The 26,366-nt window shown below is 34.1% G+C and overlaps 2 protein-coding genes and 2 long non-coding RNA genes across 5 annotated transcripts; 3 read left to right on the top strand and 1 right to left on the bottom strand.

The window, feature by feature from the left end:
* Positions 1 to 5,224: 5,224 nt before the first annotated feature.
* LOC144559400 (cold-regulated protein 28-like) lies at positions 5,225 to 7,752 on the top strand. 2 transcript variants are annotated; one of them, XM_078308417.1, is made up of 4 exons: positions 5,225 to 5,552; positions 6,470 to 6,658; positions 7,157 to 7,340; positions 7,524 to 7,752. In XM_078308417.1, exons 1-4 carry the CDS (start codon positions 5,487 to 5,489, stop codon positions 7,625 to 7,627), a joined length of 543 nt encoding a protein of 180 aa, XP_078164543.1. In that variant the 5' UTR covers positions 5,225 to 5,486; the 3' UTR covers positions 7,628 to 7,752. The 2 variants fall into 2 exon arrangements, with proteins under 2 accessions (XP_078164543.1, XP_078164544.1); XM_078308418.1 differs by having other exon boundaries at positions 5,349 to 5,552; positions 7,163 to 7,340.
* On the bottom strand, positions 7,150 to 7,796 carry LOC144559401 (uncharacterized). The gene is made up of 2 exons (XR_013513130.1): positions 7,687 to 7,796; positions 7,150 to 7,352 (listed from the first exon to the last, which is right to left on the bottom strand). It is a non-coding gene; the product is annotated as an uncharacterized LOC144559401 (long non-coding RNA).
* A 7,115-nt stretch (positions 7,797 to 14,911) lies between these two features.
* On the top strand, positions 14,912 to 21,698 carry LOC144559806 (lysine--tRNA ligase-like). Its single transcript, XM_078308929.1, has 15 exons — positions 14,912 to 15,087; positions 15,250 to 15,325; positions 15,414 to 15,485; positions 16,143 to 16,305; positions 16,490 to 16,583; positions 17,253 to 17,338; positions 17,788 to 17,906; positions 18,043 to 18,123; positions 18,223 to 18,348; positions 18,681 to 18,963; positions 19,859 to 19,955; positions 20,056 to 20,212; positions 20,406 to 20,549; positions 20,627 to 20,695; positions 21,199 to 21,698. The coding sequence occupies exons 1-15, from the start codon at positions 15,023 to 15,025 to the stop codon at positions 21,403 to 21,405; spliced, it is 1,839 nt and encodes a 612-aa protein (XP_078165055.1). The 5' UTR covers positions 14,912 to 15,022; the 3' UTR covers positions 21,406 to 21,698.
* Positions 21,699 to 23,730: 2,032 nt separating this feature from the next.
* Positions 23,731 to 25,155, top strand: LOC144559993 (uncharacterized). The gene is made up of 4 exons (XR_013513294.1): positions 23,731 to 23,840; positions 24,041 to 24,097; positions 24,237 to 24,340; positions 24,795 to 25,155. It is a non-coding gene; the product is annotated as an uncharacterized LOC144559993 (long non-coding RNA).
* Positions 25,156 to 26,366: the final 1,211 nt, after the last annotated feature.

Raw genomic sequence — 26,366 nt, 5'->3', positions numbered from 1 at the left:
ATGATATAGAAAATCATTTTGAAACATGTTTAAAATATAAGAAGGGCCGTTTTGAGATTCGTACTGAACTAAAACGAAGGATTGCGCTGGATCTGAATTCATAAAAAGAACGGCAGATAATTGAGCATTCTGTAAGGCTCCGCCGTTGCTTCCTGAACTCTAAAATATAAAGCCTGTACAAATCCATCGCACGACGAACTCTTGGTGGGCCCGTGAAGGGCCTGATCCGTCTTACAAAATCCTCATGATCAGTCACGTCTCATTATGTCCCTTGTTCATTTTAGAAAGTTAGTTACTTTAATACTTACTAAAAATTTCGATTGATAAAATACACATTTAAAACGAGTCAAGTCACACTAACTTTTAAATCTACATCTTTATTTTTACGAAATTCTTCAAATTACTCTAAATTACTCTAATCGTCCCTAATCACCCTCTAAATTTTTAGATCTACTCTTCTAATCATATTTATATACACTCGTAATTACTGTAATATCTTAATCTTGATCTCGCTCCACGACCGATCCGCTCGTTCGACCGTCGTCGCTCTCCGATGACCGGATCTACTCACCATCGCGCTCCGATCGAGATGAGGACGCTCCGCTTTAAGCTTCGACGATACCGTGCTTTCAAATCTGTCAGAGATGAGATCTACAAGTAGTGGAAATGACGGACGGATATAGAGTGTGGTTGGAGATCACTAGCCGCACCATTTACCCAGAGACGAAACAAGAAAACTTTGATAGAGGAGGCTAAAATTAAAATGCATAATGCGGTGACTGGAATTTGAACTCAAGACCCCTTAACAAAAGATAAAGCTCTAACCACTAGACTACAAGTAAACATTTAATTATTATTGAGGGAGGTTTGGACTATATAGAAAGTTCTGAAAAAATAAAATTTAATTAAAATTCAATATATATAACTAAAATTTTAAATTATAAGGATAGCTTAGCCACCTTTTCAATACACTGATATCCGCCCATGCATCTACATCCTTGTGCCCTCTTCTCTCGCAGCAGGTCTCTTTCTCACTCACACATACACACAAACACTCTCACTTTCTTTCCTTCCCCTCGCCCTTCTCTCCTATCTGATAGAGAAGAGGCGAGAGAGAGGAGGGTAGCGACATCAGAGTAGGAGGATTGAGGTGGTAAAGGTGGAGTGGCGACTGAACTAGAATTTAGATTTTTTTTTGTAATTGTCAAAAATTGCTCTAACGAAAGAGTGAAGAGTTCAACCAACTACTACTTATTTGCACTTACAAAACAGGTTTATCCCTTGTTAATTGAACCGACTATATACTTTACAAAATATAGTCGGTTCAATTATAAAATATAATGGCTTGATTCTTATATAATGTACATCTTAAACGAAGATGAGTAATTAAACTGTAATGGCTTGATACTTTTTTGAAATGGCTATTCATTTTTTGAAAAGTAAAGAGCTAAATGGCTATTCATTTTTTGAAATATTTTGATTGACAAGGTTATCAAATGTATAAAAATTTTGAGGGGAAAAATGAAACAAGGCACTACAAAGTGTATGACAATCCTAAAGCATGAAAAAAAACGTTAAGGGAATAGTATTTCTAAATGTCACTTAGCATGAACTAACAAACATATTAAATAACTAATAAGAAGTAAGAACCGAAGCTTGTAAATAACTTTTCTTAATCAATCGAAATGCCAGCTTAGGCTGACCTTCAAAAAAGAAGAAGCAAGAACCGAAGGATTCCATAATCAAGTAATAGTGCTGCATGATCTCTTTAAGTGGACCACCTGTATTAATTTTCTCAGGAAAACAGATCTACTGCTCCGAACTTGCCTTCAAAAATAATACCAAAAAATGCACTATTCATATTTCCTGTTTGAAGCATTGTACACAGTATTTTTCTATTTTTAGAAAATAAATAAATATTTTTTAAAGAGTCAGAACTCAGAATGATAGAAAAACATTTTCAATAGCCTTGGAAAGAATCGTACCAAACGTACAATTCTTTTAGGAATTCATTAAGAAATCACATATTTGATAAGATTTTAGTGCGTCGCAATGCTCTATGCATGTTATGTGGATAGTGATATTAAAACTACTAATTCTTTTATGAATAATTATAACAAACTCTCCACTCCCGTCTCCCCATTTTTCCCGCACTCTCTCTCTTCCTTAACTGTCATATATCCCCCCACTAATTTTCCTAAAAGTTTCCTTTTATCCCCCCACTAATTATAAGAAACCCCCCACTCTCATCCCCGCATTAATTATGCATTCCTCTAATAACAATTCCCGCGTTAATTATTGCTTTAAAAACAATCTGCGCATTAATTATACTGTTATCTAATAACAATCACTGTTAATAAATGCTTATCTGTTAATTGATGTTCAAAAAAATATTTATCATTATTTCTGAGAAGTATTTACTCTTGTAACATATAGTTTTTATCCATGTAACATAGAGTATTTATCATTATGTCTGAAAGTATTTATCATTGATGTTTTACTGTAAGTTGCAATTATGTTTGCGAAGTATTTATCTATGCAATACAAAGTATTTATCCATTTAACATAAAGTATTTATCATTATGCATGAGAGTATTTATCATTGATGTTTTACTGAAAGTTGCAAGTATGCCTGAGAAGTATTTATCCATGTAACATAAAGTATTTATCCATATAATGTAAAATATTTACCCATGTAACATAAAATATTTATCATTATGTCTCAGAGTATTTATCATTGGGTGAGAGGATTGTTTATTTAATGGTCTCCAGTTGTGCGGGGACGATTCAAAAAAAAAAAGAAATTTTGTGCGGGAACAATTAATGGATTGATTCATTCTTTCATAAATAGAGATCATTGCATAAGGTTTAATACCTGATAAATTCAAGTTAAATACTTTGATGCTTCAAGTTAAATACTAACAGTTTTTTAAACGCTCATTAATGATTGAGCGGTCCCCCCATATTTAATGGTCCCCAGTTGTGCGGGGACGATTCAAAAAAAAAGGAAATTTTGTGCGGGGACAATTAATGGATTGATTTATTCTTTCATAAATAGAGATCATTGCATAGGGTTTAATACCTGATAAATTCAAAGTAAATACTTTAATGCTTCAAGTTAAATACCCGCAGTTTTTTAAACGCTCATTAATGATTGAGCGGTCCCCCCATGTTTTTTTTGACAGTATCTGCGGAGATTGTTATCACTGTCCTTCTTTTATTAACACAATTTTATCTAATTATTTTAGTGTATAGACAATTTTACTCTTCATTAAGATTTTCTTTAAAAATTAAATCTCTCTCATATATTACTATATAATTTTTTCCTTAAAAGTTATATATAAAGTATATTATTTGCTTAAAATATGTTTCTCTCTCATATTATTATATGATTTATTTCCTTAAAAGTTAGATTTATTTTCATCACATATTTTAGATTTTTTTAAGAAAATTACTACAGTGAAATATTTTATTATACTAGTAATATCTTTCATCCAACTTCACAAATTTTATTAACAATCTTCTATAAAAAAAATTGTCTTGTCAATTAATATTCTGTCTTTTTTTAACAAAAATCACTAAAGAAAATGACATGATTACTTATATAAAAAGTGTATTGAATACAAATTATCAGTAATAATTTTGACATTTAACTATGATTAAAAAAATAAATTAAATACAACATAACACTAAAATAACAAAAAATTACATCAATCAAGCTAAAATTAATAAATTGTTTGCATTAAACTTAAATTGATAAAATATTCTAGAAATTCTCAATATCATATTGGCAAAAAGTCCATCCAAGTCGATGTAGCTCATTAATTTGTTTTCTCTATTAATGCTACAAACATGATAACCTACAAAGAAAACAATCCCATCAATAGATAACAAAGTTATAATATTGTTTCACTCAAAAATTTGTCAAAATAAACTGACCTTAATCACGTGTGATGTCTAAACATATATTCAGATCAATGGTATTAAAATAGACATATAAATTATGAGTATCAAATTTAAGATAACAATTATAAAAAATAAACAATATATTTGAGTTGGATAGAATTGCTGCCTCAACTCGGTAGGCAAAAAAAAAAGAACCGGGTCAAATTGGAACTACGTTTGTGACAAGTATTTTATATCATGTTTTGGTCGATTAAAAAATATGAAAAGAATCGAATGATTATTTTTTCAGAAATGAAACGACTACGAAGAATGATATTTACCTAAGAATGATAAAGTCATGAAATCTCCTTGACATTTAAATGCAAAGTTAAGCATTTTTATCGAATTGGTGGTTGGATTTCCAAACAATTTTTTTTTTTTGAATTTTTGTTTTGTTTTGTGTTTTTGGATCATATTGTGTAACATAATAGTAAAAAAAAATACAAAAAGAAGAAGTTATGATTGCTTAAAACTTGATTGAATTGATGTGTTTTCTTGTGTGAATTTTGTAGCTTTATTTCTATGAGAAAAAAAGAATGCAGAAGAAGATACATTAATGCCAAATTAGAAAGAAAAAAGGAAAGAATGTCTATCATTTATACAAAATCAAATAATTAATAAATGATTACTACATTAATTATATTATGAAACAAATATAGTAGTTTGAAAGATATTTAAAGAGGGTTAAAATTGTCTATGCATTGATTTTTTTTTAAATATTGTGTTAATAAATGAGTGTGGTGTCAATATCCTTACCCATATTATGTGGCTGCCGAATGAGGGGCACTGTGACATTTTTTTTTTTTTTTTGGATAAAGCCCTTAGGCGCTTACCTTTCACAGCATTTTACAAATAGGGATTACATGAGCTCTGAATAGGAAAGTTTAGAAGTAGAGCATACCCCGATACAAATCTATTTTGCTTCTATTATTCCTAGAGCTCCCTGTTATCGAACAGTGGCAGGCACTGTGACATGTTAATAAACAGCATTAAATATTCAGCTCGTTAGCTAATTTTATTAAAAAAATAACATATTTGATGTGGTTTCTTTTGTATTATTTTAAAAAATTAATTATCTTTCTAGTTCATTAAAAATTATCAATGTCTTTCTAAAGTTTATAAAAAAAACCTATTTTTTTAAATTTATAAAGCTGCATTGTACGACCTATCAACATAATGCAAAATAATATATATTTATTTTTGAATTAAAGCAAAATTATTAACTAACACGTAAGATGAGAACCTGTGGGCTGTGGACCCAAACCGACGGCATAACCGAGAATTGATGAAAGATCTTTTTCGCCTCAAAAATATCTGATCTCCTAGATATTTTCTCGCTGCCACGCATCGGTCAGGATGGACCCCCTGCCACGTGTAAAAGCACAGCCACGGCAGTAAAAAGCGTTTCTGCTCTCCCCTGAGTCCCCTCACCTCGCCGTCATCCGTAGTCAGGTTTCTTTTTGTCCTCTTTCCATTTCACCACTCATCGATCTCATCTAAAACAACTTTTTTAGTCTTTTCTTCAAGAAATTCTTAAGAAAATGGAAGACAACAACCATGGATTTGATCTAACAGTCAAGGAAGAAAATGCAGAGATTGAGCATAAGGTAGTGACTAGATTCTCACCGAATCAATTTAGTATTGAGCTATTTTATTTATTTGTGTGGATCTAAAAACTGTTTGTATTTATTTAAAGAAAATACTTCTTTCTGGTAATTAGGTAGACAATGATGGTATTGGACAATTAGCTATTGAACTACGAAATAGAGAATTCACGGAGAATTGTATACTAATACCACATTTTTTAATCTTTACCCTATTTGACCGGGAATTGTTCTTAAGAAATACCGTATATTTTCCATTTTTTATGTTTTACAGGTTCCATTTGTTGCAAATTGTTCTAAATTGTATAATTTATTTTCCTTCCTGAACTAGTTGGTTTGAAACTTGAATTTCACTGAGAATGGCTTTGTTGTGTATTGTGTGCTAGTTTAACAATTAATGCATATTTTGGGGGGTGCTTGTGCATAAACCCAAAATTTTCTCTTTCTAACAAGAATCATATTGTTTGGCAGGAATGAGGAAATGACTAAATTGCTTGAACCTACTGCTATTCATTTTTAATAGTTGTGTCATTTGCATAAATATTATTTTATGAACAATGAAAATTTCCTGATAAGATGTCAACTGCGACAATAACAGCATTAACAACTAGCAAGATTTCAAATTTGGCTTGATTTTATTTAGTGTTGTCAGCCAAAAATTAAAGGTCTTGGTATTACTGAAATATTTGTTTGTGGGCAACTCAGCTGTTTAGCTTGTTCACGAATAACTACTTCTCTACAAGAACTTAAGCTGCATGCCTATGGCTTTGTAAGGTATTTTGATGTCTTCTAACTGACAACTAGAACCTACGGGAGCATTTATATATGAATATGAAACTTGCAAACCTTCTTCATTTAATATAATGAAAAACCTTAAGCTAGCAGAATAACAAGACTAAACAATTTCCTCTTTATGTCAGGGTGGTGAATCAAAATGTCTCACATCGAGTGGATGGACAAATGAAAAGCACCTGAACTATCTTAGTTCAGTGGAGCAATCCTTTATTGATGAACTCAACAATAAATATTGTGAGGAGTTGCTCGATGGCTTGCACCGAAAAACCAAGTTGGCTCGTATTTCCACTGATAGTCAACTGTTCCATGGTCAGGTATAACTTGCTCTTCATAATTTTGTATTCCTTAAAAATGATACACGAGGATTTGGAGATGATTGATCTTGTCAACACACATGATAGAAATTGATCTCTCCTCTTGCAGTTAGTGGCAACTTCCCCTTTGAACTTCCAAAATGTAGATGTATCCACTGTCTACTATTAAGTTCTAAAAGGATTTTGGATTTTAAGTTGCTCTTATTGCTTCATTTTCTTGAGAAAAAAAAATTATATAAAGAAGGGATTTTAAAGAGTTCCAATTGGATTTAAAGAATACAAATGAAATATTTTTGAAATCCAGGATGACCGATATGAAGGTTCAAGGTCTTGCAAGAATGCAAGATTGGCACACTAGAAAGCGTGTTTCAATTATGAAACCTTGAAGTCATGTTTCAATTTATAGTTGAGTTATGTTATGGAAGGAGGTTGGATGCTGTAATAATAGACGATCATTTTTTTAAGGTCCTTCATTAATTTTTAGTAATGCATGTCTAGTTCAAGATGTTTAATGAAGGCGGGTTAAAAGTTGTCAAATATGGGAGTCCTTTGGAACCAGGGGAAGTAAATAAGCCCGACGAAGGACAGACAAATGGAAACATGTTGCTAGCAAATCCATGGATCCAACGGTGGAGATGCCCTAGAGATCACAATTTAGGAGATCAGGAATCAGAATTGTTAGGTATGTACCTTTCTATCCGAAGTTTTTATGCTTTCTGTAATTAGCTTCTATCCTAGTCTATAATTGTTCAGCTAAACCTGATGTTTAACCAAAATAAATGACGCTGAGAGTTTCACATGAATGAAGAAGAAAAATTAAAATGACTTTAAGATTCAACTAATTTTGTAAATTTATTGTCTCCAGAGATGTCCGGTCAGAATTTTTGGGATGAAGGAGCTGAAGGAGCTGTGGGATCCAATAAAATATCCTCCAAGAAGAGATCCAGAAGCCCCAATGGCAGTGACTAATTGACTTCAATGTATTGTCTTATTTTAACCTCAATTTTTTGTTATATTTATGAAGGGACGTGAGTACTTCTATGTTAGATGTTTCTCCATCCTTGATTTAATATTAATTTTATGTATACTAGCTAGTAGCTATCAGTTCATGTAAAAGCTGAATGTCAGTCAGTCAATGTACAATCCTCCACAGCATTAGAAAATTTTAAATTTGAGCCTATAATATATTTTTAAATTTTTATTGTTGCCCTTTTCCAAAATTCACAATGTTACATAAGATCTCTAAAAAGGAAAAAAAAAAAAACTGTAGTTGACTGCCCCGTCTCTGGACAATTTGGTCGAAAAAAAAATAAATTGACTGCTCCAACGCAGGGTGGTGCGGTAGAAAAACCCGGCCGCCCTATGTTTAGGCGGTCAAGGCAGATTTGAAAAAAAAAAATTTAGAGCATATTGATCTTAAAAGGAAAAAAAAATATTGTAGTTGACTGCTCCATCTCTAGACGGTTTGGTCAAAAAAAAAATAAGTTGACCGTTCCAACGCGAAGTGGTGCGGTAGAAAAACCTGGTCGCCCCACGTTTAGGCGGTCAAGGCAGATTTGAAAAAAAAAATACTGTAGTTGACCGCCCCATCTCTAGACGGTTTGGTTGAAAAAAAAAATAAGTTGACCGTTCCAACACGGGGTGGTGAGGTAGAAAAACCTGGCCGTCCCACATTTAGGCGGTCAAGGCAGATTTGAAAAAAAAAATTTAGAGCATATTTGATATTTTATTTATTTTTTAGGGTATTAATAAAAAAATTGGGTGTTTATCTTTATCTCTGTTATTATTTATTTTTAATTTTGTTTAACAATTTAGATATATAATAAAATAAAATCGTTATGTGATTGTATGATGTGAAAATACATGATGTTTCAACTTTATTTTAATGAATGTAAAAAAAATAAATAAAAAGCTTGTCTAGAAATTAATGATGTACACAATAATGATGTTATGTAAATCTCTGATGTGTATGAAAACAAAAGTGCAAAGAATAATTATTTTAGTATCCGTGTTACAGTACCTGCGCTACGGTACTCGTGCTACAGTACCCCACTTAGAGAAATAATATATTATGGCCTCCACTAATTATATAGTCTCAACTAATTATTATTTTAAAATCATATCAGCATCATTTCTCTATGGTCTCCACTAATTATATAGTTTTCTTTTACAATCCCCGCACTCGTTCACGTCAATCTTTTTCTAGCAAAAATAGTTGACTTCATAGAAATAAATATTTCAATGCATAGATATAGAAACTTTCAGTACTTAGATATTAATACTTTCACTGTCATATATAAAAAATACTTGGATATGTATACATTCGTAGTTATAAAATACTTAGAATATAAGATATTAACACTTAAGAAAAATATTAATACTTTGATGCGTGACTTATTATGATTATTCCTTTTTGAGTTCCCCAATCATCCCCGCGTCAGTATTTCTCTAACAAAAATAGTTGACCTCATACGTATATATACTTCAGTGTATTAGTATAAATATTTTCAATAATTAGATATTAATACTTTCAGTGTCATATGTAAAATATACTTGCAAGTATAGGTATAAATACTTGTACAACGAGGTATAAATACTTGCACGACGACGAGTCTGAAAGTACGTCATCATGGATCTCATTTGAAAGAAAAAATTGCATAGGTATTAATAATATGGAAAAAAATATTAAAATTGTGGAGATTTGCAGTCCATGTAGAAAGTTATCTTTCTGCATTTAATTTTCGGTGGTCCCCATTGCGGGTACTGTAGCGCGGGTACTATTATTTTCGCGCTACAGTACCCGCACAATAAATAATTGCTCACCTCATAGGTATAAATATTAAATACTTCCATGCATAGATATTAATACTTTAGGAAAAAAATTCGAATTGTAAAATTTTTGCGATCTCACAAAAAGTTATTTTTCCACATTTAATTTTCGGTGGGCTCCCTTGCGGGTACAGTGCGGATATTGTTACCAGCTTCCAAGTGCAAAATACTGTAATTATATCTCCAAGTCTCTAATTCTCTTTATCAGTAATTCAGTATACATCATAAACGCCAAGTCATAAAATTGGTAAACGATAATCAAGTATCATATCAAACATTAATCTAAAAAACATACCATTTCAAACATCAATATCTAATTTTATAATTCTTCTAAGAATCAAACTTTTGGTTGATTGACAAAAGACAACATTTTTCGTGTAAGGGATTATAGGTTTGAAATCTAAATGAGAATTCTTTATGAAGATTAAACAAATGAAAGTTAAGGGCTAGATATCTTAAAAGAAAAATAACAGCTCTCTAATTCTTCTTATCATTATAAATATCTAATTCTCCTCATCAATATAAAGTCTTCAATGGAAGAATATCACAAAAATTCTCCGGGGAGAGATTGACAGAGAAAGCTTGTCCAATATAAAGATATTTTGAGAGCGAAAAAAGTGCGATTGTATCATAGTTTTGAATAGTAGATCATGTATTTTGTGTGAGAAGTTGTAGATTTGAAATTTAGAAGAGATCATTATTTACATAGAGGAGGGTTCAAATGCCTCTATTTTTTGTCTTCATCATGCCGTCATTTTTAAAAACTTAATAACTCAAAATTTAAATCTTAAAATTCAAAATAAAACCGTTGGATATGAACTACGTCATTTTGTCTATGCACGTGTGAAAATTTATGGCATTTCAACTTTGTTTTGGTTGTTATCTTGAGCTTGTAAAAATGTATACTAATGTAGATAATTTCTAGACGTTGATTTTTTAACTTATTGATTCACATAAAAGCAAAATAAAAATGTGATAATTTTTTATGGGCACATAGAGAAAATAATATAGATTACATCTACTGGTTTTATTTTGACTTTTAAGTTTTAAACTTTGAGTTATTTAAGTTTTTAAAAATGGAAGCATGATGGAGGTACAAAAAATGGAGGCATTTGAACCCTCCTCATTTATATATATTGGTGCATTTGGATGAATCAAGGAATAGCTCAGAATAACAGCTATTTCTGGGTTCGGAAGAGCCACTAACCCAACATTTCATAAGAATAGCAGAATAGCAGCTACCCCGAGCTATTCCTTTGTTGAGAATAACGTTTTTTTCACCCAAACGTGTTGTATTGAGAATAGCTCGTCAAAAATAGCAGTTATTCCTGTGTCACCCAAACGTACCAATAGTTGAATAGCTTGATCTTTTAACTTTTACTAAAAAAAAAAAAATAGCTAGTAGATCCTTTAAATCAACTCCAAACGAACTTAAAAGAGAAGTTACTTTTGCTTTCTGCCGTGCTAAGATATAGAAAAAAAAATAACAGAGAGATCGGAAAAAAATATGGAAGAAGGGCACAATTTCTTTTGAAAGAGAGGACGAGTTTTCTATTATTATTTTTTTTTTGGTCTAAGTTTTAGCATCCTTTCTAAAATAAAAAAATAATATAATCATGGAATTTACTTGACAATTTCTATATTGAAAAATCTAAAAAAGATGTTAAATTTTAAATTTGAATCTAAAATTGTACTATCACTTTCACTTTTATTTTTATTACTACTTCATTACTATTCGAGAAGATTATTGTGATTGGATTTCACTACTTTATTACTACTTTATCACTATTGTGATTGGGTTTCATTTATAGCCTACCCAGTGTTGTAAAATGCGGTATGCGGAAGGTATGCGGAAGGCCACCGCATACTGCATATACGGTATACGGCCGCATATGCGGATTTCTATGCGGACTAATATATGCGGATTCTTTCGTAAAATATTAATATTACATCTCAATTCAATTAAATATTTAATATGCTTTCAGTATTTCTGTGGATAATATGGGGCCTCGTAGCAACCATAATTCATAATTGAGGAGTATAACACATATATTAATATTTAAAAAGGATGAAAGAAGCCTTGAGGCGTATCAGCGTATGACACATATATTAATATTTAAAAAAGTATTCATAATCATGCTTTCAATACTGTGGTTGCATGGGAGAATGGCCCAAATTTACCCGACAGCCTAATTTATTCAAATTCCGGTTAATGGGTAGAGGCGTAGAGCTATTAATGTATTAATAAAGTCTAGCTTTATTACGTCTCTTTAACAAGGCCCAGCGGCAGCCCAATTCTTCCATCAAGCAGCACAGAGGTTATCCAATTTGTAGCTTGTCATTTAGTCCCACGATATTAAAACAAATATAGTCAACTCACTGGAGTGCTATAAAACAACCCAGAGAGGCGCTGGGAGGTTAACGGACCCAGGTTCGGAACCCTTATATTGGGTTCTGGGTATTTTCGGATCTGTGGATTCAAATAATGGATCTATAATGGGTTTTGAATATTTTTGAACCTGATTTTAATTTAAACCGCATATGCAGTCCGCATATGTATTTTTTATGCGGCAACGGACCGCATACGCATATGCGCCGCATATAACCGCATTTTACAACACTGAGCCTACCCCAACTTGTTTGGGACTAAAGGGTTGGTTGTTGTTGTTGTTATAAGTATGTTGTATATTATCTACATATTATCTATAAAAATAAAAATGTATCTATAGATCTAATTTTTTTTATCCCTAATCTATTGTTCACTTGTAGTAAAATGAATGAATAGTGGAACAGACAGATGGATCCCACCGGCATGAACTTCTAGAAGGCTTCTGCCGATTTTAGCATCAATGGTGTGTGATCTGATCACCATGAAATAGTCCACGGATCGAGCCCACAAATCGTGCGACATAGGGCTAGGTTGCATGCGGCTTAGGTTTACCCTTACGGTTTTTGACTTAGCGTATTTTCTTGATATTTCGTTATTTTGCATGTTATGCACTTTGTGTGAGATGTTTGCATTCCTCATGGAATGCCTGATTTAGATGCCATTTTCGGAAATCGCCTAAATTCAACACTTTTGCTCTGTTTTTGCCCTATTTTCGTAATTTTCTCCAAAACCTGTCAAAAATACCTAAAAACACGTTTGCGGTAAATAATTCGAAAAAATTGCTACTTTGTATTCGCTTTTTGCTATTTTACGGAAGAAAAGATAGTAATTTTCGTTATATGTTTTGGTGTCATCAACGCCCTGCATTTGGTGTTTGATTGCCCTTTTGCAAAAGCGTGTTGGTTTGGAGGCCCACTGCCGCTGAGAACAGACACACGGGCAAGCATGACAAACATTAGAGATGCCTTTCTCAACCTGACAGAAAACACCTCGATTGAGAACTGGTCGGTAGTGGCTACTTTAGTTTGGGCCCTCTAGAAATGCCGGAACGACTGGACCTATGCCGCAAAGGAGGCGACGTTTGAGTAATTCAATAAATATCTTAAGGTTATCAGATAGGAAACCATGCTGTCCAATAAGGTGTTGGAAGCCGCAGTACCGGTACCAGTACCACTATGGTGGCGGACCCCGATATCGATGTCAGGTGGATGGATCTTGGGCCCATAATTGGGAGGGTGGAATAGGGATTGTAGTGCTGTCAGGAGTGAAGCTTCGTATTGCTATGTCTAAAGGAGTGAAGGTGTCTAACCCCAATGCAGATGGAGGCTAGGGCATTGCTAGAGGCAATTCAGTATATTATCAGTTTGAGGTATCAGAGTGTCTTTTTGAAATGGATAACAAGAATTTAGCTGAAGCGGCGATGGCACTCCAAAGTCCAAACCCCTATGAAAGTGGACTGGACAGCCTTTAGAGAAGTATTTGAAGTCTGAAAACCATAGTGACAAATGAATTATTCGGATTCGGTTTGGCGAGGTCAAAAATTCGTGATTTGAGAATAATTCGAGTATAATTCAGAAATGATTCAGAATTATCCGAATTAGAGATCTCAGTCCTGCAAGAGAAAAAAAAACTAAAAAAATCATTATGGGAAAAATTTAGGAATAATTTGTAAAATTTAGAAAAAAAATCATAAAATTCACAAATTATTCGAGTTTAATTCGGTCAAAGTTCGGTCAACCAAATAATTTGACATCACCAAAAAATACAAATTATTCGTAAATAATTCGGAAATAGCGAATCTTATGACTACGCTGGAAACTACTTACAAGAAACAAAGCTACATGTGCTCTAAAGTTCCGAGATGCCAACTCGATATGGCAGACAGGGCTAAGAGGGGTAACAAAGAAAAAGAAAAATGGGAGTTCTCAACATACATTTATCCTATTCTGTTATTTGAGTCTGATTTACATAATCTGTCAGTAGATAGGGGAATAGGATAATTGGTTCCCTTTACTTACTGTGTGTTAGCAGCGTTTTTACTCTACCATATCTAGGGGTGATTAATGAGCGAGCATGAGCGAGTTAGGGTATGCTCATGCTCGCTCATTAAGTAAATGAGCGAGTTGTTAATGAGCGAGTTTAAATGAGCGGATAAATGAGCGAGTTGTAAATGAGCGAGCTTTTAATGAGCGAGTTGTGAGCGGCTCACGAGTTATGAATTATGACTCATAACAAAATTATATGGTGTGCCCATGTATAACAAAATCCAACAAATTGTCATAATTCATTTAAATGAGCGAGTTGTTATGACTATTACTTGTTTTAGGCTTTAGGCGGAGGTTTTGGTTCTGCCGATTTACAAAAAAAAAATGAATATGAAATTATGAATATTAGTATATTACACAAGATTAAATGTTACATTGTGCTCACTATATTACACAGGATTAAATATGAAACTATGCTCACTATCTATCAATCTTAATGAGACAATGTTGATGTTACACATAATTACATATGATTAAATGTGGCAGGGATTAGATGTGACAAATTCTTAATGAGCGAGTTATGAGCAAGTTGGGTCATGCTCATGCTCGCTCATTAAGTAAATGAGCGAGTTTAAATGAGCAGATAAATGAGCGAGTTTAAGCGAGCTTTTAATGAGCGATTTACTCACCCCTAACCATATCATTTGTAAGCTGCAAGTTTGTTTTCTGAAATGGAAAGCCTACGGGCGTTGAAACTGGAAAAAAAAAAAAAAAAAAAAATTGAACCGGTTAAGCAGCCCTAAATGAAACGCCAACAGCCTGAATTGTATATATATCTGGACCGTTCATTTGATCTAAGATAGTGTAGGAACACGGCAGCAGCAGCCTAGGTTTTTTATTCGCGCTCTCTCTCTCTGTCACTCTCTCCGTCTCTCTTTCATTTCTCTCTTGCGCTCTACCTCCCTCAGCCAGATTGCCGAGGCCGCTACGACCGCAACCAGCAGATTAGTTGAAACCTAAACTTAAAACCTCCCTCCCTGCTCTCTCATTACTCAGTCTACAATCAAGCGCCTTAGTTGAAACCTAAACTTAAAACCCTCTTTCTTCCCCTCACTCTCTCTTTCTCGATCTTCTCATACTGATTAGGTGATTAGGGTTTCAATGGACCCTACTGAAGAAACAACTGAGAAGCTCGCCGATCTGTCCACTGGCATTGTCAGCAAAAAGTAAGAATCCTTTCCTCATTTTTAATTTTGCGCCGTTTAATTTTTCCCCTTATTTTGGTCGGAAATCTGAAGGAGTATGAGTTAGATTCAGGTTCAGTCCATGATGTCATTGTATTTTGTACCTGTATCTTATTAATTTGTGGTTGACTGTGATAAAATTAGTGCTTTGAAGAAGGAGCTGAAGAAGAAGCAAAAGGAGGAGGAAAAAAGGCTCAAGGAAGAGGAGAAGAAGAATAAGGTCCGGTTTTTTAAAGATAATTTAAATAGAAATCTAATACTTTACCTTATTAGGCAGTTGTTTACTGATGCTTTAATTTAAATTGTAGGCTGCTGCAGCTCCAGCTACGGCTTCACAGTCCCAGAAACCTCCTGCCGATGACGATGAAATGGACCCCACGGTTTTCTTCTTTTACTTTTATTTGTATCTATGGCATGCAGTTTTAAATCTGAAAAACAAAGAAAATGAGCAATCTTTGGTTGTTACACTGCTGTGATTCTAAAATGTACCCTACATACCTGCAAATGCGTGAAATGTCACCTCTACTTTTTGAATTTTCCATACATATATCCTTCATTTCTCTCTCTCACAATATCAAAGAGTGAGTATCCAAGGAATAGTTTGAATGAAAAGGGTAGTGGTATATCGATACATTATTGGATGTGCACGAGTAAATGGAAAAGGCTTGCAGGATTAGAAGCCTGTGTAAATCCACAAGCACCCTTATAATTTTAGTCGTCAAGATATCCTTACCAATTACACCTGCTCATTAATTTCAAAGTTAATGACCAGGGAAGGGACTTTCTACAATTCTTTGATATAATCCTTTGCTAATTAACCGCAGATACTGTAACAACATTGACCAGAGTAGGTTTACATTATTTAGTCATCAAGATAACCTTACCAATTTCAACTGCTCATTAATTTCAAAATTAATGATCAGGGATGGGGCTTTCTACAGTTCTTTGATACAATCCTTCGCTAATTAACCACAGATACTGTAACAACATTAAATAAAGTAGGTTTACATTATTTATGCCCTTTTATTTCTTTTCAGCAATATTATGAAAACAGGCTGAAAGGGCTTGCTGCGCTGAAGGCCTCTGGGCTAAATCCGTACCCGCATAAGTTTGAGGTTGGCATGCAAATTGTTGAGTACATTAACAAGTTCGGGAGTCTAGCTGATGGAGAGCATGCTGCTGAAATTGTTAGTGTGGCAGGTACATTGCACTGCATAATAGTTCTGTGAAATTGAGGCTTATCATCTCCTTTAGAGAAAACCTGTTGTATGGTCACTTCTGGCAGAAACTTGTTGACCAAGTTCATGAGAAATGGTTGTACCTGATTATTTTTGTTTTTATTTTTATGAAGATCATTAATTTTTTTTTCTTTGCTTCTTTGAAGGAAGAATTATGAATAAGAGAGCATCCTCATCAAAGCTTTTCTTTTATGATCTCTATGGTGGTGGTGTCAAAATTCAAGTCATGGCGGATGCCAAGTAACGTGATCTTTTTAGGGTTTAGGGTTTAGGGTTTAAGCTTGATCAATTGAGTTTTTTTTTTTTTTTTACTTTTAGCTTTTACTAATCTAACGAAAAGGTGATAGATTCTTGATTATATAATACCATATTACTTAACTATTTTGCTTTATCTATTATTTACTGCTTTAAGTTCTTATTGTGGCATCTTTTTGTTAGTCTCCCGATGTTTATCAACTGTTGTCTCTCACATAAGATAGTAAAGATGCATTGGATAGCAAAAAAGTTAACCAGTAACTATATATTTTTCCATAGTTTCATATTTGTACTGTGTTTTTTTGCATCTGGGTAGCCCAAAATTTTTGAGATAATTTTTGAGAAGTACACCAAAGTGAACCCACTTTTTTTTTTTAGAAATAGACTTAATTGTGGAATTAAATCATGGAAAATGCACATATATGTTAAATGTGATAGATTTTCCTTTTAATCCTGGTAAGCTCCCTTTTAATGTTCAAGATAAAGAAAAGATCAAGTTTGGGTTCTAAGTTGTTACCATGATTTGCTTATTTATTTTTTATGATTTCAGTTTATGTTTCCCTAGAGGGTTACAACTGGGTAATACTAGCAAAACATAATAATTACCTACAGGCTATAAACCTACTGTTGTTTTGTTTTCCCTTGTGATTGTAGGGGTTCAGAAATGGATGAAACAGAGTTTACGAGGTATCACTCTAATGTGAAGCGTGGTGATATTGTCGGTATCTGCGGATATCCAGGTAATACTTGTCGCATAGCTTAATTATTTCCTTTTTGGAAGGAAATTTTTTAGTACCAATTACTCCTGTATAAGATCTTCAGAAATTATATCTGTGACTTTAAAAGGTTTATGAGTAATGACCAATCTTGGCCCTTTAAAGATGTGTTTTGTGATATCAATGCCCTGGAAAACAATTATTATTTTATTTGTCCCTCTACACGTGCAGTTTTACTCCTGTTTTTGAGACCCAATTTTGCTTTACTTTCTCATATATGTTGAGAATGTGAATGAGGATGGGTGCATTTGTTATCTTTAGCAACAAATAGAAGAATGCCAGGAAATATTTTGTTTTGTATGAGAAACAAAGTTACCTTTTCTATGTTTTGCATGGGTATGTGTGGTTTTTTTTTATAACACGAGAGAGAAAGCTGTTAATCGATCTATCACTGTTAATGTATTATGCAACAGGTAAGAGTAAGAGAGGTGAGCTAAGTATCTTCCCAAACAAGTTTCTGGTCCTTTCCCCTTGCCTTCATATGATGCCTCGCCAGAAGGCAGGTCCTGCTTCTGACCATGGAGCCTCAAAGGTGATATATAGAGAAAAAGGAAATATAATTATTATGCAAAATCGCTAGGTTGATTTGCAGAATTGCATTGCACTTTATTTTGGTTTTATTTTTGCTTGAAAGCTGCTTATTTGTGACACTTCTTTTCTTTTGGCAGAAAACTGAAGGGAAGGCTGTGTCTGAGCCTTGGACACCGGGGATGCCAAGGAATCCCGAGGCGTATGTTCTGAAGGATCAGGTTTTGATTACTGTCTTTCACTCCTATTTACCAGCTGGAAACAAGGAAATGAATGGCAGCTACGAAACTAATATGTGTGTTTTTGGTGATCTTATACAGGAAACTAGGTACCGGCAGAGATACCTTGATCTTATGCTAAACCATGAAGTGAGGAATATATTTAAGACACGCGCCATGATTATTAACTATGTCAGAGAATTTCTTAATGAGCGTGATTTCCTTGAGGTTAGTCAGTCATTACTTTTTACTGTAATTCCATCCCTTAAAACCTTTCCCAACTGGGGATAGGGTATGACCTTTCCCAACTGGGGATAGGGTATGTGTTATAATATATGGGGGAATGGCTTGTGAAATTAAGATATCTTTTTTCTTTTTTCAAATTTTTGTACTGTTCATATTGCTTGCAGATTTCCTAAATTATAAATTTATTCAAAGTCCCTCCTGTAAGCCTATCTGCTGGCAATTTAGGTATTGGGACACACAATGTAGCAGTGTCAAATCACGTATCATCAGTTCTTAATTTATTGTAAGATATAAATGTAAACAATATGTTACAGGTGGAGACCCCAATGATGAACATGATTGCTGGTGGTGCTGCAGCACGTCCATTTGTGACCCACCACAATGACCTGAATATGCGGTTGTTCATGCGCATTGCCCCTGAGCTATACCTCAAGGAGCTGGTTGTGGGTGGCCTGGACAGGGTGTATGAAATTGGCAAGCAGTTCAGAAACGAGGGCATTGACCTGACACACAACCCTGAGTTCACCACTTGCGAGTTCTATATGGCATACGCTGATTATAATGACGTAATGAAGCTTACAGAAGATCTCCTATCAGGTTATACTTGTTTAAATGAAGATTAATTCTAATACATGTAGAAATTATATAAAAGACTGCTCATCTGCATATGTTTAGTAAAAGAGAAATCTTTGAACAAGTCTTCTATTGGAACATGAAAGTGCGACTGAATTGGTCTTAGTTACTCTTTGCAATGGAGTTGAAGAAGGGAAGAAAATTTCAAACTAAGAGAAGGATGCAATTACCTTGAAAGAATTGACGTAGGAGCCGTATTAGGTCAAAATCTCATGTTAGGGTGTGTGGCTATTGAAATCTTTGGCACTATGAACCCAAAATGATCCAAACATTTGTATCAAAGGGTTTTGTGTCCTTTTACTCGTCGTTTTGAGGGAAATGATGTTAAAAGAAAGGAAAAACTTGTAGGTTCCCTTGTTGGGTTTCTGATTTTTTTGAAGAGATGTTTTCTACAAACCCAGATTCTTTGCTCTCCAGTTGGGTCTAATCCGAGATTTCCCTCTCCACTTGTGGAGAGGTCGAAGGGTGGTAACAAGCATGTCCCCCTCCATTTATATATGCTGTTGTAATTATTTGTATTAACACCCCCCCCCCCCCCCCCCCCCCCCCCCCGCGCGCGCGCGGACCTTGGCATCTAATATGAAGTTCATTAGTTTACCATATTATGAATCATCATGCATGATAGCAGTTTTGAAAGGAACCTTGTAAGAGTTGTTTTACCGGGTTCCCAGCTAAATACAAATGTCAATATTTGTTTGTACTGTATTTTAGTCTGTTATTGTTTAGTATGTATTTATATTAATGTAGTTGTTTATGCATGAGTAATGGTCAAATACCTAATCTCGTGATTAATCTATGAGATGCATATTTATATTTTTCTAGTTTTAGATTTTATTTATTTTGTGTTTAATTATGACAGGTATGGTGAAGAAATTGACTGGAGGATATAAGATCAAGTACCATTCGAATGGTGTTGACAAGGATCCTATTGAGATAGACTTCACCCCACCTTTTAGGTTTGTGCTTGTTTTTCTTAGCACATTTATTTCATAATTACTTACCTTTGTATTTAAAAACATCAAAGTCAAAGTTGGTTTCATTTGATTCTTGTCACAGGCGTTTAGATATGATACAAGGATTGGAAGAAATAGCGAAACTAAACATACCAAAGGATCTATCAAGTGAAGAGGCCAACAAGTACTTAATAGATGCATGCGCTAAGTTTGATGTCAAGTGCCCACCTCCTCAAACCACTGCTAGATTACTTGACAAGGTTTCTTATATGTTATTTTTTTCTTTTCTAAAACTGCTATGTTTGTTATAAATCTATCTTCAATTTGTGGTGATACTTGCCCAACAAATACCAAAATTCTTTTCTATACTCATACACCCTCCAGAACAATATATTGTTACTTCCATATTGTCTTTTGTTATTGAAAGCAATTATATTATTGTACATCTCGCAGCTTGTCGGTCATTTTCTTGAAGAAACATGCGTGAACCCTACGTTTATTATCAACCAGCCAGAGATAATGAGCCCATTGGCGAAGTACCATAGAGAACGGCCAGGACTTACTGAGCGGTTTGAGCTTTTCGTTAACAAGCACGAGGTTTGTTGTTTTACTAATGCAAAACTTCAAGAATATTATTCTCTTCATATTTGTCTTTGCTTATTATTGTTTTTCAGCTATGCAATGCATACACAGAGTTGAATGATCCTGTTGTACAAAGGCAACGTTTTGAGGAACAGCTAAAGGTATAAAATTAATTTGAACATTGTACAATATTGCAGAGTATTTTTTTGTGTGTTGTGTGTGTGGGGGGGGGGGGGGGGGGGGGGGGGTTGTTGGTCTGGTGCTGATAGTGCAGCAGTCCATATCTGCTGCCCATAAACTGATGGCACCTGCTGCATTAGGTTTTGTGAGCCATTCGATCAAAATCATTCGGTAGGGGAGATTTTGTTATCTGATTAGAACGTTTAATATTGATTGGACGTCCCATCTGCGATCTATGACACTGCTGCCATCGCTTCTATTGTTCCACCCAAAGTTTGCAGTAAATACTAGACTGCTATATCAGTACCATCTATTGTGGTGTCCTGGTCTTGTACTGTTAAGGTAATTGACTAACACAAAATTGCCAACTGGACAGTATGGGATTGTTTTCCTTGAATTTTTTTTGTTATCTTATTTTTATTGAATGATTCATCTGCTGTCTTGTCTGTATCACTAACTGGTGCTTCTTTAAATAAAATTCAAGGACCGGCAATCAGGTGATGATGAAGCAATGGCATTGGATGAGACATTCTGCACTGCTCTGGAGTATGGTCTGCCACCCACTGGTGGGTGGGGCATGGGCATTGACCGCCTTGCCATGTTATTAACTGATTCTCAAAATATCAAGGAGGTACTGCTATTCCCAGCCATGAAGCCGCAAGATGAACCTCCTGCTAAGCCCGCAGCTTGATTCATGGAAGCAAGGCATAACAGCATTTGGATGATTGTTTCTTTGCTATTGTAGTTTTGGCTCTCCTTTTGCAAGGTTTCAAAATGGATTTTAATTTATTCTATTAACGTATTGGAGTGATGTACGAAAAAAAGAGAGATTTTAGTAAATTACTAGTTAACTGCAGTGTTAAATTGTTGTGATGGAAACTTTTGATTTCATTTTGACCAGAAAAAATTTCACATGTTTATGGGGGTATAGAATGCGCAGTTTTAAACCTATATATATTCTTTCCTTCTGGTAATGGATCATAGAATGGATTTCTCCTTGTAAACATTTTATTTTATTCCACATAAAAAATTAAAAGAATAAAACAAAAGAAAAGCTAATGGACTTGACATGGTAAATGGTGAAGATGTATAGACAACAACTTTTTTGTGGTAGTATCTATTGATGGGGCCTAAAAAAAGTTTACACATGAAGTTTTGCTTTAAATTCTCCAGGTTTTGAACACTAGAATGAACACACCTTGCATATGGTACTAAGTATAGTGAATTTTAGTAATAATACTAAATTTAAATGAACAATGTATTTACAGGAAATAATGATTTTTAAAACTCAATTCATGCTTGGTTAGGTGTGATGATATTTTATTATTATAGGGAAATATATAATAGTGTTGATAAGATAAAAAAGTGCAGTGAACAAGAGAGTTATATTGTGTAAAATAAAACAATGATAATATAAAAAAAAAATAATAATGAACGGTAAATTTTAGTTTAGTATAAGCCGTAAAAAAATAAGAAAAATCCAACGCAGCTTGTTAAATTTTAGGTAGTATCTATTGACGGGGGCCTAAAAAAAAGTTTACACATGAAGTTTTGCTTTAAATTCTCCGGGTTTTGAAAACTAGAATGAACACACCTTGCATATGGTACTAAGTATAGTGAATTCTAGTAATAATACTAAATTTAAATGAACAATGTATTTACAGGAAATAATGATTTTTGAAACTCAATTCATGCTTGGTTAGGTGTGATGATATTTTATTATTATAGGGAAATATATAAGAGTGTCGATAAGATAAAGAAGTGCAATGAACAAGAGAGTTATATCGTGTAAAATAAAACAATGATAATATAAAAAAAAATAATAATGAACGGTAAATTTTAGTTTAGTATAAGCCGTAAAAAAATAAGAAAAATCCAACGCAGCTTATTAAATTTTAGGTAGTATCTATTGACGGGGGCCTAAAAAAAAGTTTACACATGAAGTTTTGCTTTAAATTCTCCGGGTTTTGAAAACTAGAATGAACACACCTTGCATATGGTACTAAGTATAGTGAATTCTAGTAATAATACTAAATTTAAATGAACAATGTATTTACAGGAAATAATGATTTTTGGAACTCAATTCATGCTTGGTTAGGTGTGATGATATTTTATTATTATAGGGAAATATATAATAGTGTCGATAAGATAAAGAAGTGCAATGAACAAGAGAGTTATATCGTGTAAAATAAAACAATGATAATATAAAAAAAAATAATAATGAACGGTAAATTTTAGTTTAGTATAAGCCGTAAAAAAATAGGAAAAATTCAACACAACTTATTAAATTTGATCCCAAATCTCCACTCTCCGCAGTGAAATTTAAAATAGAGTGTCACTATTTGTAGACTCGCGGCAGAAAATATGATGTTTGGCAAACTTATTTATTTCATCAAAATTTAAAAATCTTCCTTAAATTTTCATTTAATTTGCATAGTCTTAACTATAATTTTCTTTCTTTTGAAGAACTATAATGCATCATTAATTTTCTTTTGAAGATCAAATTACTGTTATGCACTCAACTTTTTAATCAGTAGAAACCTAAATTTACTCTCATCTTGAAATACTGTTGCAGGAATGCTAGAAAAAGAGAGAAAAGATTAATTTCCATTTTTGAAAAAAAAAATTGTCAAAGAAACTTTGCATAGGGTTCGCTAGTACCAACCATTAGCATTGCTAGCAGTTGATTGTTTTTAAAAATAGAAAATTCAAAATTTTAAAGGAGAAATTGATTTCGAAATTTTTAACGAGCACGAGCAATTAATACAAAGAAAAATGGTATTTGGAAAATGAAAAAGGCAGTTAACCTTAGACTGCTCTGAAATGTATTCTGTGCAATCTGGTAGAGCCTCGGACTCAGCTTGGGTCCGATGGCCATCGGACTCGTCGGATTTGCTTTAGAATTCGTGTGTACGGATTTTAAAGCAACGTAAAATTTCCGCGCGAATCTTAAAGCAGATCTGACGGTGAGAGAAAACGGAACCACTTTGGGTCCGATGGCCATCTTCCCTCGCTGAGTCGCTTCCTCGACTCTTCTATCTTTCTATTCTATTCTTCAGCTCTTCCCGTGCAGCTGCTGTTCTCCTCCCCTAGCATCCCTTCGCCGTGGCGCCTAAAGTCCTTATGGTCTCTCTCCCCCCCCCTTTCCCCGATCTCTTGTACTTCCTTCAACTCCAACTCTTCAGGTCCAAATGCACCGAGGCACTGAGCGACGGACACAGACGCTGTAATTGTATTTTTTTTTCCAAAGTAGGGAGATGGAGATTAGATCCAGTGGTTAGCCGCACGTCATTCTCATTACATTTTTTTTTTAATCTCATTTTCAGGTGGCTGAGAAACCTAGCATAGCTCTTTCAATTGCTTCTGTTCTTTCTGGTGGTCAGGTGCTTTTCTTTTATTTTTTTTTGTTTTACTTTTTAGCTCATTTGTAATCATCTGTTGTTATTGAAGTTTATTAACTGTTCCACCCAAGGCTTTCATATTTTTAATTTCTTTGCTTTGATTATGACCTGTCTGACATAGATGTCTACACGGAGGGGTAGCACAGACGTGCATGAGTTTGAAGTCATATTCAGGGGGGCCCATGCGCAATTTAAAGTGACATCTGTCATTGGTCATGTGTTCAGGTGCATTTTTCTTCATACATGTTTTGTATAATTAATTTGAACATGTTAAGCTTTTAGAAAACCATTAGGATGATGTTCATTATCATAGCGGATTGGGAACAATACTGGCTATAAGCATGGTTACCGTATGAATTTAATATGTACCATCCAGGAGATAATAGTTCACTAGATGAGTATGGAGTCTTCTGGCAAGTTTGGAATTTTCTAGTAAAATCAAAGGTAAATTTGGATCAAAATGATGGAGAGTTGAAACTTGATTGCTAAATTGGAGGCCTCGAGGGGCTAAAACAGGCTCAACTGAGATGTAATTGAACATCTCTGTGTTAGAACTGGCCTATTTGCATTCCTTTCAAAATGAGCAATGAGTTATCTAATGTAATTATATATTTTCTTTCGAGATAGATTATCTTAATTTGGTTATATATTGTATATTGATAATTGTGATCATATCCAGTGTTGATTTCCCACATGCATACCAAAGTTGGGAAGGAACTGATCCAATAGACTTGTTTGAAGCTCCAGTAATAAAGTCTGAATGTAACCTTAAGTTACTTTTTCCTACGCTATGTACTGACAGTACCTGAAGCTATGGCACTTGTATGGCTTCACTATGGATTATAAATTGCACAATTAAGGGTAAGTTGATACTTATTGCACAGCTGAGGGTTAATGAGATTATATCTAATTTAAAATGAAGTTCAATTTCATACTATATGCCTAATATTTCTGAGTTGATCAGAATTCTCCATGCAATACATGTATCCCACAATCCTTCTGTTGTGCTTTGGAAAGGAACATATATGTAGGAGTGCTCCTTTGGGCTCTTTGTCCTTCTTCTGGTGCTCCACTCTATCGGCGATTGAGCGTCAGGAGCAAGGCCAAGCCGAGATTCTAGTCCAGCGGCATCTTTCAAATGAAGCACGTGGGTGTGCCTACTTGGTACACTGGTTGGATTGTGACCACGAAGGAGAAAATATATGTTAAGAAGGTACCAATTTAAGCCATTAAGGTTGTGAGGAGGTTTATAACCTCCCTCAAAATGGCACCATCAAGGTATGCCTACTAGATTTTATACTGTTAAGCACGATACCAAAATAATACCCTTTTAAGGTAAAAAGAATGTTTGAGGGACATCACTCTTCCCAAAAAATTTTATGTTATTAGTATTGAACCTGGCCATTGAATATGAGGCAACTTTACTGGAGGTCACTTAATTATGCGTTATTCACAGATGGGTCTGTTAATTTCAATTTGTCCCTCTGAAGTCTCAAACAGCTGAATTTTTTTTTTGGTCCAATCAGTTTGCTATGTCCTTTGCATCAAATGAACGAGCTGACTGCTGGCATGTGCCTTTTACAATGGGCAGATTTTATGGAAGTCATTTATGAGAGCTGCTTCAAGCTGTCACTTTTTGTCCCTCGTGATCACTCAACTTCCATTTTATTGATTGAATTTTTAAATACAAACATATCATATTAACTTGGGACCAGCCTGAAAATGAGAAACTGACAAGAAGTATCCTCTAACTGATACAAAAATCTGCTTGACATGTGATATGTTAAATCATTAATAGTATGTAATGGAAATTTCTAATTTTCACAAAGCATTGTTTAAATATTAGGAAGATTGACGTCTTTAAAATATGGGCATGGTTTGACATTGCATCACTAAATACCTTTGATGGCTTGTAATGAGTACATACTCAATTAATGGACGGGTCACCAAATATCTTTATCTTTGCATTATTGCATCTTTTCAACTCACATCATTGCATCACTATACAACAACAACAAAGCCTTTTGTCCCAAACAAGTTGGGGTAGGCTAGAAATGAAACCCAACCGGAGTAAGGGTTTCATTTCCATAAAAAAGGCTGTATTTTATGTTGGTTTGCCACACCTATCACAACCCTCCTTTTCTGGGACATGCTGCTGTGTAGAAACTACACAGGTGGAGTTCATTGCATCAGTATATCTTTGAATTTTTTTTTTCAACAAAGAGATTATGTTTCAAAATACCAAAGAAGC

Source organism: Carex rostrata, chromosome 9, assembly GCF_964058835.1.
Source record: "Carex rostrata chromosome 9, lpCarRost1.2, whole genome shotgun sequence".
NCBI classification, from domain to species: Eukaryota; Viridiplantae; Streptophyta; class Magnoliopsida; order Poales; family Cyperaceae; genus Carex; species Carex rostrata.
The sequence above is the reverse complement of the archived record's forward strand: the minus strand, read 5'-3'. Positions and strand labels throughout refer to the sequence as shown.